The sequence below is a fragment of the Gavialis gangeticus genome, unplaced genomic scaffold, assembly GCF_001723915.1.
Source record: "Gavialis gangeticus isolate Ggan-Ray unplaced genomic scaffold, GavGan_comp1, whole genome shotgun sequence".
Lineage (NCBI taxonomy): Eukaryota > Metazoa > Chordata > Crocodylia > Gavialidae > Gavialis > Gavialis gangeticus.
In genome coordinates this window covers 30,685,740-30,699,347 of record NW_017728996.1, presented here as the reverse complement: position 1 = coordinate 30,699,347, position 13,608 = coordinate 30,685,740, and the positions used below count along the sequence as shown (strand labels likewise).

Sequence of the window (13,608 nt, the reverse complement as noted above, 5' to 3'; positions counted from 1 at the left end):
TTAGTGATGAGGCCAGCACTGAAATACTGTATCTACTTCTTGTAAATCAGGCCTCATAATAACAATGTGAGACTAAAGGAGTTCACTCTGGTCAGTGAATTGAAGAGAAGGTTAAGAGGGATCTCAATTATAGTCTATAATTACCTACACAGACAGAAAATGTCTCAGTATTACATTTATGAAGAGTCAGAGAGGCCTTAAGAAAGGCATTACAAGAATCAAAATTTGCAAGTTGAGGGCAGTAAAGTCAAAGTAGAAATAAGAGGCAAATTTTAAATGGTTTGCAGCTATTGGAACAGGGTGCTGAGTCCTAAGTGAAAATCAACAACATCTGTGCTTTTAAATCACTACGGTGCTTTTGGGAATTCATGGACATTCAGAAGAGAGAAAAGTTTTAGGGTCTCCTATGTATATGAAATAGTTTTATCTATGGTTTGCACTGTAAGGGTGCATCCCTATGAGCAGAAAAATGAGTTTCCCTGGGGACAAATAGCAACAGCATGTATTTGTGCCACTGCTACTTGTCCCCAGGGAACAAACCTGCATGCATGCTCTGGTGCATGACAAGTTGCCCTGTGTGGGGTAGACAAGGCTAGTGCCAGCTTCTGGGCTGGCCCCAACAGCTTTGCCTGGGGTCCTGGGGACCTCCCAGGGCTTCAGAGGTGGCCATCTGGGTGCATGGAGTCTGGGTGGCAGCCAGAGTGTGGCTCTGGCCAGCCAGGATCTGGATTCAGGTGGCGCACACATTACTGGATGAATTACTTACGTCTGTACTTGACTACCAGCACAGACTAGATGACCCTGCTGACCTCAAAATCTGTGAATTTATGAAAAGAGAAGGATAGGTAGATTAGATGGATTGGCAGATGCTGTATTAAAAAAATAAGAACCCTATTATGTTTATAATCTAATTCCAGAGGATTATGTACTGTATTATGTACTGTGTAAATGTTAAAAACAAGCCTACCAAATGTTTGTACTTATGTGGCTGTGGTGTTAATATTTGCCATAGATCTATAATGCTGATAAAGTCAAGCCAAAGATTATTTTCAATCTTTAAACTCAAACTTATTTTAAACATACACAACATGAGTAGAGTAAATGAGAAACAGAAAACAAAAGTGCCTATCAGACTTCCATGGATATACACTAGGCTTAACTGGGCCCATCAACAATTACAGGTAATAATCCAGATTCAGAGATGATAAATCACATATAAGTCATTTAAATTCTATATTAATGAATAAATGGAAAGTAGTAGAACTGAGTAAAAGGAATGCATACACACACAAGCAGGCAACAACAGATAAATCTGCTAGGTAAAACAGCCAAAATCTAGATGTAAGAAAGTGCAAGTTTAAGACATCCTCACACACACAGCTCAGGGGGTTGTTGTACATTTAGCACAGTTTTACTGTACTTAAAACACTAGCATTGCATTCAAGCAGTAAACATGTCCCAAACACATGCTAAGTGCCATCTAGTGTAGCAAAGTTAAGACTTTTCTGGTGAGGAGTATCTCCAGATCCTGCTACTTCACACATACTGAACTAACATCTGACTGTTCCACAGACATAATAGGATCAGAGACTAGTGGGAGGGGGGGCTGGGACTGACTATCAGCTGTGTGTCAGCCAAAGCCCCTCCATGGCATCTGAGTGAATTTAAATTCCACTGTGGTGGGGGGCTTTGACTAACAGTTGATTGTCAGTCCCAACCCTCCCATAGCACCAGAGTCTTGAACCTGCTCTAGTGTAGTGGAGGGACTTTGACCAACAAACAGCTAACTGTCAGTCAAAGCCCCCTGTGCTGTGGTGGGAGGGTGGGACTCTCCTGTTCTATGCCTCCACACTGGATCCCATGTCCTGTGGCACTCTGCCTCCATGCTGGGCCCTGGGTTTTACTTAGCACAGAGGCAGGGAGGACTGTGAGACTTGGATCTCACCACTCCCTGCCTCTGTGCTGGCCCCTGGGTCCAGTCACAGAGAGAAGTAGTGTGGGACCTGCTATGGAAGCAGGGAGCGCTACAGTTGGGTCCTCAGTCCCAGGTCCCCTGGTGTTCTCTGCCTCCACCAGTATTGTAGCTAGGAAGTTTGGTGCTTGGGGCAAGCCCGCAGCAACAGCCCACTCTCTCCTCACACCCAGATCTGGGGGTCACACAACCCCTGCCTGGGAGTGCATGCAGTGGTGGGAGCTGCCCTCCCCCCCACCCCTGTGCCATCCCCAAATGAGCTGCTCACAGCTATGTCCCACACCTTGCCCCGGCTGGGCAGCACCTGTTGGTACCCCTTTGCTTTGACGCCTGGGGCAGTTGTCCTGCTTGCCCCCCAGCTTGCTATAGTACTAGCCTCAAAACTGGGTCCTTGGGACCTGCTGCAGAGTCAGGTAGCAGCATGGGATTGCTCCAGTGCGTCCTTGGGCTGAGACAAAAAAATCTCAGCCCTGGAACTGCACTGAAATCTTGAACTGCCTCTGATGCCATCCCAGGGCAATTGGTTTATTTTTGGTCTGAGCCCTGAGATGGTATCAGAACTGATTCAAGACTCCAGTGTGTGGTATAAACTATATCTAGCTAGTAGTAAGCATTAATGTGCAACTGCAGAGAAAGCTTTCTGAGTTGTGTTAATGCTTACTATAATCTAAAGTGCTAAGTGTCCCATGTAAAAAGACTCGAAGTCTTACAGAGTACTGATAACTTGGGCCATTTGTAGATATGATCACTGTTTTCTAAGATGTGTTAACTGATTTACATTACACAGTTTGATTCAAATTTCAGTTCAAATTAAGGGTTAATAGATGATCAAGGTAGTTTGCCCCCTTCTTCACAGCCCAGTAGCCCATGTGCTTGGGCAGGGCTGGGGGCCTAGTCAGGACACTGATACTTAGTAACAGCGAGGTGTTCTTGGCACATTTGACTTTGTAAAGGTGTTACTTTGTGCCTGATATCCTCTGTTGCATTGCAAAAACTCAGTTGAGTTTCCTTTGCCGGGATTGATATATGCAGTGCTTATCTGCATTCCTAAGGAATGCTTATCTGACTCCCTAAGGACTGTTTTTCCTAAAAGCAACCCTGTATATACAGGTGAATCAATACAGTTTAAATTGCCCAGTTTGGATTGCCCTAGCATGCATTAACTTTAATCCTCATTCAGTGAGGATTAGTTAATTTGGACTGGAGCTAATTTTAATTCAGACTACAGATTAGTCCAGATTAAACCTAGAAAAGTGTAACATTTATAAACAACCTTCCAACCTAAGTGCTTAAGCAGTTTCATTGCTTTCCATATTATTTCTTACTACAGAATGACAGCAGATTTGTTCAATTCTTAAGCAGTTTCACAAGGAGACATCTCTGTGACCACTCTTCTCCCTAAGTGGTTTCTGTTCAGAGGTTCTATGGATCAAATAGGTAAGACTTGCATGAGACTGATATCTCGGGGCTGAATCTTAGATCAGTGATTTTCAACCTTTTTTTATTTGCAGATCCCTAAAAAAAATTCAAATAAAGGTGCGGATGCCTTTGGATTGTGAGCATGGGTATTCACATACTTTTGATTGATCAGAGTCATCTTTTGTGGACCCCTTGAACATAATCTGCGGACCCCCAGGGGTCTGTGGGCCACAGATTTAAAACCAGTGTCTTAGATCATTATTTATTTCTACTGAATTTACTTGGCTAGTGGCTGAGCAGAACTCGTTTCAGTATCAGGGCTTCTTTGAACTATGACTCTCTCAAGGACCAGAAACCAAGCCACTAAAAATAAATTCTGTACATCTGAGAGCTTTTTCCAGGCACCCCAGGGAGCCCTCAGTCCTTACTCTAGTGATTTTCAACATGAACGAGAAAAAATAGACTCGAGCACACGTGTCCAATGTAGAAATGGAGTCACAAAGTTCAAGCCTGAATTCAGGTCTGAAGTTACCCAAAATTAGGTGTAATGTTGTTAGTCTACACAGAATTGTCACTATATACTGTACAATCTCCATTCTAGGAAGTTTTCAAGAGCAGGTTAGAAATAACACTCGTCTGAAATGTTTTAGAGAGGAATGCTCTTGCCTTGAGCAGGGGGTTGAAACAGATATCCGGTTGAGGTCCCTTCCAGACTGATTTTTATATGATAGTGCTATAGAACAGGTGAACTGTGCCAGCAAAATTAACATATCTGTCACACTGAGCTTCTAGGATTAAAAAACAGTCCTGCACTGCCATTCAGAACAGACACCGAATGGCACATCATCATAGCTGCTGGAATGACTTCATGGAAGAGAGATTTTTAGATGATGCTTGCTAAAGAGGAGGAGGGAGCTTGGCTAACAACAACTAAGAGGTTCTTCCAAGCATAGGAGGAAGGTACTGGGTCAAGAATACAGTGCATGTAGTCATTTGACCTATAATGTCCTCTATAATGTTTCATGCTGTTTAATATTAGACTGAAATATATGAATATAAACTCGTTATTGCAGACAGAGAATTAAATCTAAGATTTTGTTCTTAAATATGATTAAAATGTTTCTAAAATATTTGCCCGATCATGCTACCTTCACTTTGTCAGATGAAACCAGTGAGGATTTCCTGTTCCAAGGCAGAAGAAAAGGATTTAGTCACTCAGAACCCCCTCTCATCCAGAACCAGGAAGAGAACACTCTTAGGCCCAGGGTGAATACATGTACATCATATCTACATCATTCCCCACAGTGCTAATCATTTCCTGCCACTAATTAAATATCCTAATACTTTTCTTTGTGTTATTGCACAGCATACAGATTCTGGAATTAGTAGCAGGTTGGAAAAGCCCCAGCATAATTCTATCAAACCCAGTAATAGCAAAATTTCCTGAAGAATGTATGGAAGCCGCTTCTATTAGTCAAGTCAGACCCAAGGCTGGTGCAACCTTTGGGGCACCTTAGATGCAGTGCATCATTGGGGATTCTTTGGGCAAAGTGACCTGGTGGCACTCATCTCCACTCTAGGCATGGATGGCTGTTGACTCACAGGAAGCTCATCTGCCCTTTGACATGTCTTGTTTTTAGTCCTGCTGCGTTTCCACATACCCAGGCTAGCCCAAGCAGGGGTACCAGTTTAGTTGCTCACAACCTAACCACAGAACAGGCTGTACTGGTTTACATGGTACCAGACAGCAGACCAAGAGAGTCCTGGCCTGACAAGCAGCTTCTGTTAGATCTTCCTAAAACCATGCTGACATCGTGCAATCTGCAAACTTTGGGGCCAATGGTGCAGGAAACTGCTGGGTGCTTGGTATACAGGGCCAGGGACAACTTTCAGTTGCTGCCATGATTGCATGGCTGCCAGTAGCAGCCACTTTTTATTGCCCTTCTCACCCAAACCCGGGACAGTTCAAGGGTGCCTGTTGCTAGTACACTGCTGGCACTGTTCTTGCTATGGTACTGTTTGGGGCTAGAACCCCAGCCAAGTAGGACACAAACTCCATGTCCCTTATGTAATGATGTATGTAATATTGCATGAGGGTGCCTCACAGACAGAATATTCCTATGACTAGCCCCTGTTCTATAGATTTTTTCCTATGGTATGGACCTAATAGTAATAAAGATAGAGAAAGGGGCAAACTAAAATTTTTAAGAATGGCAGTTCCCTGTTTCTTGCTTCCTATGCTTATATTTTTATCAGTTAATTGACAACTGACTTGCACATATCTTGTTACCAGTAGAATTACATTCTGATAGAAGCTTCTGCTCATTTTTGTGCTTGAAACTCGGTAGTATAAGCCATGTGATTCCCACTATAGCTATCATGCCAAACAACTACAAAACTAAAAGAGGGAGAGAGATCATAGAGCTGATACACAGTGACTTTTTCAGTCTTAAAATGTTGCTGGAATCAATTGTGGCAATTTGTTAAATGACAGTAAACAGGAGCTGATTCTTGCTATATGCTAAGGAGAATGCTCTATTTTTTCTCCAGGCAGATACTGCCCAGTTAAAAAAAGTTATATATGTTCATCAGAAGACTTTACATTAAATATTGTTGAAACTATGTGAACAACTACCTTTGGGAGTGTACAGACATTTACTGCACCTGGTTTTAATTTAAGCTGTGTGACCATAAACTGGGGGCAGCATTCATAGCTGTTAATCAGTGCTGAGAGCTGCGCAGAAAAACTGGTGTAAGCAACTCAGGATGTGGGCAGAGGCAGGCAGGATTGGAGCCTGCAGTTTGGGTGGGGGATGGTGGGTCTTTGGGGGGATGGTGGGTCTGTTGTCCACCTGGGGTTGAAGTGGGATCAGGAGGGATAGAAGAAGCACATCCTCAGGTCTGGGGCAAGCAGCTGGGCACTCCCAGTCCCAGAGCTGTGCTCTCAATGTATGCAAGTGTATGATAGATTGAGTTAACTCATTCCCAATCTAAGTTAGCTCACCACATGTGAACTAACCCAACCGTAGTTAGGTTGATTTAAATGTAATGTCTATATGTACCCTTAGTCTACATAGTATATAGCATTATTTTAGAACACAATTTACAAGCAACCTTGCTCTTTCTGTTTAGTGAAACTATGGTAGTGGAACTACTAAGGGTCAAACACTGATGCTATTAGTATAGTTTCAACCATGAGGTGGAACCAAAGTTAAATATTCTTTGATTTGCTAATTCTCTGTTGTACTATGGTCCCTTTGAGTTAGAACAGCTGACTTGTTGTGACTCTACCTGGCAAAATGGGAATCCCCAGATGGTTCAGAGCTCAGAAGAAGCTCTCTGCCACTCCTCATCACAGTCCTAGAGAACATGGTTAAGAGAAGAGGCCTGCCTTGAATACCTATCCGTTGCAACAATCCCTCAAGGATATGGCAAATGTACATAAGGCAGAGTAGTGATAGTGCCTCTGTAAACTACATTAGGGATCAAAATAGCCCTGGTAGGCCCAGAATTAAACAGTCATAAAGTTGGAAGAACCCATATTTACTTCTTGCATAGTCATTTAAACATCTGTAAAGCGAGTGCCTAGTGGGTAATAAAGCACTACCAGATTAGTCTCATTTGGTATGGACAGAAACACCAAGACAGGTTGGGACAGCAGCCCAAGGGGGCCATAGTTAATTAGGTCAGAAAAGATATTAAGAGGGGAGAACTAAGGGGACAGAGGGCTTAGTTTAGAGACCTAAAGTATCAGTCCTCAGTAATATCCATGAATGAAGAATGTCACTATCTGATGAGGGCTTAGTGGCTTCTCAGTCAGGAATTCCATGTAGTCAGAGTTCTGTGGAGTCAGAGCCTGCCACGTAACTCTGCAAAACATGGCTAATTTCTGGCTTCCCAGGTGGTAGTGGTTCTGTGGGATAACCCATATTAGCAGGGGGCATTTGATTCAGCCTAATCGTGACCACAGGGTCAGAAGTGAAAACCCCAGAATCTGGTAGAAGGATTGTAATAAAAAGTGATGTCCTTTAATACCGAGTAGCAGGTTTAGGCACTGTTCATTGATACTTACGTTTTATTTGTGACGAATGGGCTGAGGCAAGCATTTGAGATGAGACTGAATGCAAACTTTGCTTTTGGGGTTGCATCCCTCACAAGGGTTGCACCCCTCAAATAGCCAATAAGTGCAACCTCCTGCTTACACCATAATCTGTTGCAAGGAGTTTGGTTTCTTTACTTGGTTATCTATGCCAATGAAATGTCCCTTTAAGTTATTAACTGAGCTCCATCTGAGCAAAGAAAGAATGGAAATTAGTAAGAAATTGAGTGACTTGATGTGGAAAAAAAATCCCCACTGAATGCAGCTCTTCCTCGTGATTCAAGGCTGCTTTTTTCAAGATAACCTTTTTTTCTTTTTTGGCATTACTTTAGAACAAATACATAATGTTCTGAAACTTTTAGATTGCATGACAGAGATAGAGATTATTTCCGTCACTGGATCATTACAAATAAATATTTATTTCAGAAGAGAATGCATTTGGTACAGGTATTCCATGGGGATTAAGATTTTTAAATCAATAGAAGCATCAATGCTGCATAAAAGCCAAATGGAGTCCAAAGTCATTTTAACAGACAAAAGAGAAAGTGAGATGTAAATTACAGTACATATACAGGTACTGTGTATAGAGGCCTTACTGTCACCTTAAGTGGATGCAATTTGTTATTTTGAAGAAGAGATACTTTTTTCTGCCTTATTTTATTTTGGTTTCTTCTTTTTTAGATTATTTTCTCCTGGGCACTGCTGTAAAAAGATAACTGCTTTAGAAAAGTAGTTCAAATTTTTAATTGCCTCTATATTTTTGCAGGTAAATTTGAAGACCCCTTCTCCCCCCACATAACTGTTGTGTAACATTTATTGTATCAGGCCACATATATTCACTAAATTCCTTTATTACAACCACTTCAAACAGCAGATTTCTCAACAGGAGAATTCCATCATTTTTACTGCTGATGCATTCACATGTATTTATTACCATTAGCCTATCTCCAGTGTAGCCATGCAAGGAGAATTGTAATGAGGTAACATGACTGCAGAAATTATATTACTGTGGCTATAATAAGTATTGGCAAAATTCATTTTATCTTTATTCTGATGCTTACCTATGTTTTGGATAATACAAACCAAACAAGGCATTATTTTATGTAGTTTGAATGATTTTTGGTGAGGTTGTTTGTAGGAGAAAACAAGAATTGTGTTGGGGTCATAAGATATTAATTGCAACTAAACAGAAGGATCAGCAGAGACAAATGGCTAAGACAGTCAAATGACCAAGACAATTTATCAACAGGTACCTCATAGTTTTCTGGTTGGGTCCTAAGCTCGTGTGAGACAGAGCCATTTCACCGACTTCTGAACATCTGGCCCTTCACTTCAGTTGGCCTCTATCAGCATATACAGTATGTCAGAAGACATGAAGCATTTAAAAAAAATCAGCTGTCATGAAATACTCACTCTGCAAACAGTCAGCATTTAGGAGGTCTTGGCACTTCTCATGACATTTGACACCACATTCAGTGCATCTCATGCCTTGTCTAGCTATGCCCCAAAGGAGACCTTCACATTCATAGCAGTATGTGGGAGTTGTAGCTGTCCACACTTCAAAGTTGTGAGGAGTGGTTGATGACATTGGATAGATTAGAGCTTGCAATGTCTTTCTGAAGACGTGCATTTTCTATTGGGTGGATGAAAAAAAAATCAGTAAGTCATTAGATAGAAATGTTGTTTTACATGGGAGTGAACTCTGGCTAAAATATATTTTGTAAGCATTACAAACTAGGGCTGTGCAAAGCTTTGGTTGCTGATTTGATTTTGTGGAGATTCAGCCCGATTTGGTGGCAGAATCTCCAAATCTGAATTGAATCAGGAGACCCTTTAATCTCTCTGAATCGAACTGGAACCCACTAAATTGATTCCGAGAGATTTGATGATTCAGACATAGACAAGGCTTTACATGTTTTTTCTACATACCTCAAGGTGCCAGGCAGCTTGTGAATGCTGTGATGGTGGGGCCTATGGAGCATCCCACAGGAGCATGGGGGGTCCCCAGCGCACTTGGCCACAGACCCAGAGGTGGATCGGAAGCCAAGGGGATCCCCCCACCCCAGCTCAGTGACTGGTGCCTCCTGGGTCTGGTGGGGGCACCCAGGGTCCCCCCACAGGCAGTCGCCAAGCTGGGGGGGTACAGGGGGATCCACCACTGAGCATATGGGGAAGCACCCTGCATGCTTCATCCACCCTACTATCTCAGCATTCATGAACTGCGCCTGGTACCTTGAGGTATGTAGAAAAAAACATTTAGAGCTGTGTCTATGGGTGAATCGTGGATTCTCTGAATCAGCATTGAATCTTCAGGTTTGGATTTGGCTGAATTGAATCAGGACAGTGATCTGAATCAACTAATCGAATCACTGTCCCTGATTTAGGTCAAATCCAAATCCAAATCTGAATTGAATATGGCCTGTTTTGCATACCCCTATTACAAACTATAAAAATACATATATAAAATTACACATTTATCAGCAAAATCCTTATTTACTCATTACCCAGTACTTTGAAGAGAAATGGTACCTGGATGACCTAGTTTAATTGATTACAGAAACAGCAGTGTTAAGATACATTCAGCCAGTCAATTATATTTTCAATACAAAGTGCAGAATATTTTTTTTGCTTCGATGCCAGAGATTAAAAAATTCATTAGCATTATATTTGCAGATATTTTACACAATTATCAAACACAATGCTTTTGAATATTTATACATTTCCTATAAGGAGTTGGATGACTATATACACTGCACAGAATGTATTTTTATTATATGTAAAGTTTAAATTTTTATTATATGTAAAGTTTAAATTATTATGTCTCCTTTAAATTGCATCTCTGTATCATCTCCCTACAGAATCAAAATGCGCTGGTTTCAGGGGTTTCATTTTTGTTACTTCCCCACAGTACGGTACCTACTGATTTCCATTTAAAAATCAAGACTGTTATACTCAGAAATAGGAGTAGAACCGAGCCAAACCCCAGACTTGAATACTTATGTCTTGGTCAGATGTGGCTCAGTCTCCAAACTTAATCACTGATAACTAACTCCAGTAAAAAATTACCAACTCTATACCAATTAGCACTGCAAACAAATGGAATTGCAGTTCATTAGTGCTGAGAACAAATTGAGGACTGACAAACTAGCCCCTGGAGGTTTGGCGTATAAAGCATGGGTTTAGCATTCCCAGCAGTGTTCTATTATGTTTACATAGTTTTCCTTTCAGAGCCTGCTAGGTGCTTCCACGTCCAACTGACTTGTGTTGAACAGAGAGTTTAACAGGTCCCAGGCAGTGCTTCGCACTTTGCCTGACTAGGGTCTACCTTTGTTTCCATGGCTGATGGAGCCACACAGAGAACTCTGATCCATTTCTTGTCTCATTGGGATGTGAAGGAAGATCAGTTAGCTAGGAGGAAGCACTAGGGGAAGCTGGATGCGTCTGAGGGTATATCTATACGAGAATCTGTATATACCATATTTAAGCCAATCTAAGATGACCCTGAATTTAATATAACCCCCCAATTATTAGATTCCACACAAGGAAAAAATTTAATTTGGTATTATTTTTATAAACAGACCTACTGACAACAACCATAACAATACCTGTAAATCATAAATTTAACATTAGCTTCAATTCAATTCAAACATGAAGTTAATTTAATCTATATTAGGTTCTACCCAGAACCTGATAAGTGCTACGCCTTTCTTAGACTTAGGACTGGTCACTCTCACATACATCCTCACTCTCACATGCCTCACTGCTCTCAGCTTCTCCCTCATCTTCCCACAAAAACATTGTCTTCAGTTCCATCCATGGCATTAGATAGGGGTGTGTGAAGCGGGCTCTATTCGATTCAGCTTCAGATCTAGCTGAAATCCAGGACAGTGATTCGACTTATTGATTCAGATCACTGTCCCTGATTCGATTCAACCTAATCTGAATCTGAAGATTCAAAGCTGATTTGGAGAATCAGCAATTCAGACACAGACACAGCTTTAAAAGGTTTTTTTTTTTACATACCTTGAGGTAGCAGGCGCAGCTTGTGATCACTGCAAAGCTGGGGCACATGGAGCATCCCACAGGAGTGGGGGGGGCCTCCATGTGCTCGGCAGCAAACCTGGGTGCCCCCCCAGACCCAGGAGGCACCAGTTACTGAGCTGGAGGGGGGCTCCCCAGCGCGCTCCCCAGTGGACCAGAAGTGCTTCTGGTCCACTTCTGAGTCTGCTGCCAAACACACGGAGGAGCCCCCAACACTTCTGTGGGACACTCCATGTGCCCCAGCATCGCAGCACTCATGAGCCCCTGCTACCTACAGGTTTGTAGAAAAAACATTTAAAGCTGTCTCTACGTCCAAGTATCCAAATCCTTCTGAATCTCTCCGAATCGATTCCTAGGGTTCTGACACGATTCGTAGAGATTAAAGGGCCCTCTGATTTGATTCAAGTTCAGAGATTTGGCTACCAAATTGGGCCAAATCTTTGCTGAATCAAATCAGGGACCGAAGCTTCACACAGCCCTAGCATTAGATATACAGAACTTCTTGAAGCTTTTAATAATGGATTCTAAAGAGATCCTTCCCAAAGTTAGAATCTATTGGCAAAGTAGTGCTATGGTTAGCTTCTTAATTTTCCCACCAGTTGTAAGCTCATGGTTCTCTGCCAAGAGCCAGTCTGACTACTGACACTGTAAATGGTCCTGAAGGGGCTTATTCACTAGGACATCTAGTATTTGGAGTTGAGATGTAATACTAACATGTCTGACTACAACATCAGACTAACTTTTACCCACTCAAGGAATCGAACACTAACATTCTTCTTTTCTTAAACAATGCCCCAGGTCTCCATTTCCATACAACATCTAACCAGTCATTCATCAGTTTGCTTGAAGTCCATCTCTATTCCAGGTACCTAACCACTATTCCTGGTGGCAATTTTTATTTTGGCAGAGTTTCGCATTTCAAAATCACACGGGAAAGAAATTTTCTCCTATCTGCCAACACTGCTAACATCACTGTAACCCATGACTTTTCATTTCCTCTATTTCTCATACAGAGATCCTGGTTTCCTTTGTTTAAAACTCCCAAATTATCTGATTTAAAATAAATCCTGGGACTAGGGCCTACAGCCCCCTAACCTCCTGCTGCCACACACAGGAGGCGGTGGCTGCTGCAGCCAGAGCAGAGTACAGAGCCCCTCTTCCCCCCCTCCCAATGGATCAGCAAGAGTGGAGCCAAGCAGAACCCATGGGGGTGGTGGGGGGGGGGGTGCAGGCTGCCCACTGCAGGGCTCCAAGCTTCCTAGCTCTGCTGCACTCCCTCTGGGACCTCCATGGTCCATTGGGTGGGACCTGGCACAAGAGGGTAGAGAAGCTTGGTGCTGTTGCTGCCACCACTACCACTGGGAGCCCTGCACCAGCTGCACCACCATGGTGAGACACCTAGAGGCAGCTGCTCAAAGAGACTCAGCACGTGCTGGCCAGAAAACCTGCCTGCTATGGGGACAGTTTCTGGCCGGTGCCTGCTAAGTTATTTTGAGCTGTGTGTGGAGTCTGTAACCAGAGAATGCCAAAGCAACACAGCACACGCTGGCAGGCAGCAACTTGGAGCATGGGTGCCAGATTTGTTTTTTTGCTGGTGGGTGCTTAAAACCCCTCAAAAACCAACCAAACAAAAAACCAAACTGGTGCTTTCCTTTTAACTTGGTGCATTCCCGCGCTGAGCCCCATGTATGCCCAGAAGAGACAACGTGTTACTTCTACCCAGCTCTGCAGCATCTGTAAAGATCAGGCACTTCAGTGGGGCTTTTTTGGCACCTTTATCTAATAGCTGATCGAATCAGCTTTAGCTAAAGGTACCAAAATACCCCACTGAAACACCCAATCTGTTCAGAGGCTGCAGAGCTAGGTTGAAGTTGCACGCTGCTTCTTCTGGTAAAGTGCCTTTTTTTCTTTTTTAAACATCTGCAAGCAGTTCCATGGGTATTGAGCACCCACTAATTTTTTTTTACTTCTTCAATTACCCATAAGGTCATTGCAACTGGATCTTCTAATCATAGACCCTCCATGATGCTGGGCCACCAGCTATATTGGCAATTGCTTTATTTTTACCTTTATTCTT

The 13,608-nt window shown here is 42.5% G+C and overlaps 1 protein-coding gene across 1 annotated transcript in view; it reads right to left on the bottom strand.

The window, feature by feature from the left end:
• Positions 1–13,608, bottom strand: part of UNC13C (unc-13 homolog C) — a 692,691-nt gene that overhangs the window by 477,217 nt on the left and 201,866 nt on the right. The window contains exon 8 of the mRNA XM_019504241.1: positions 8,904–9,123. Coding sequence (XP_019359786.1) covers positions 8,904–9,123 — 220 coding nt within the window. The remainder of the gene's footprint in view (positions 1–8,903; positions 9,124–13,608) is intronic.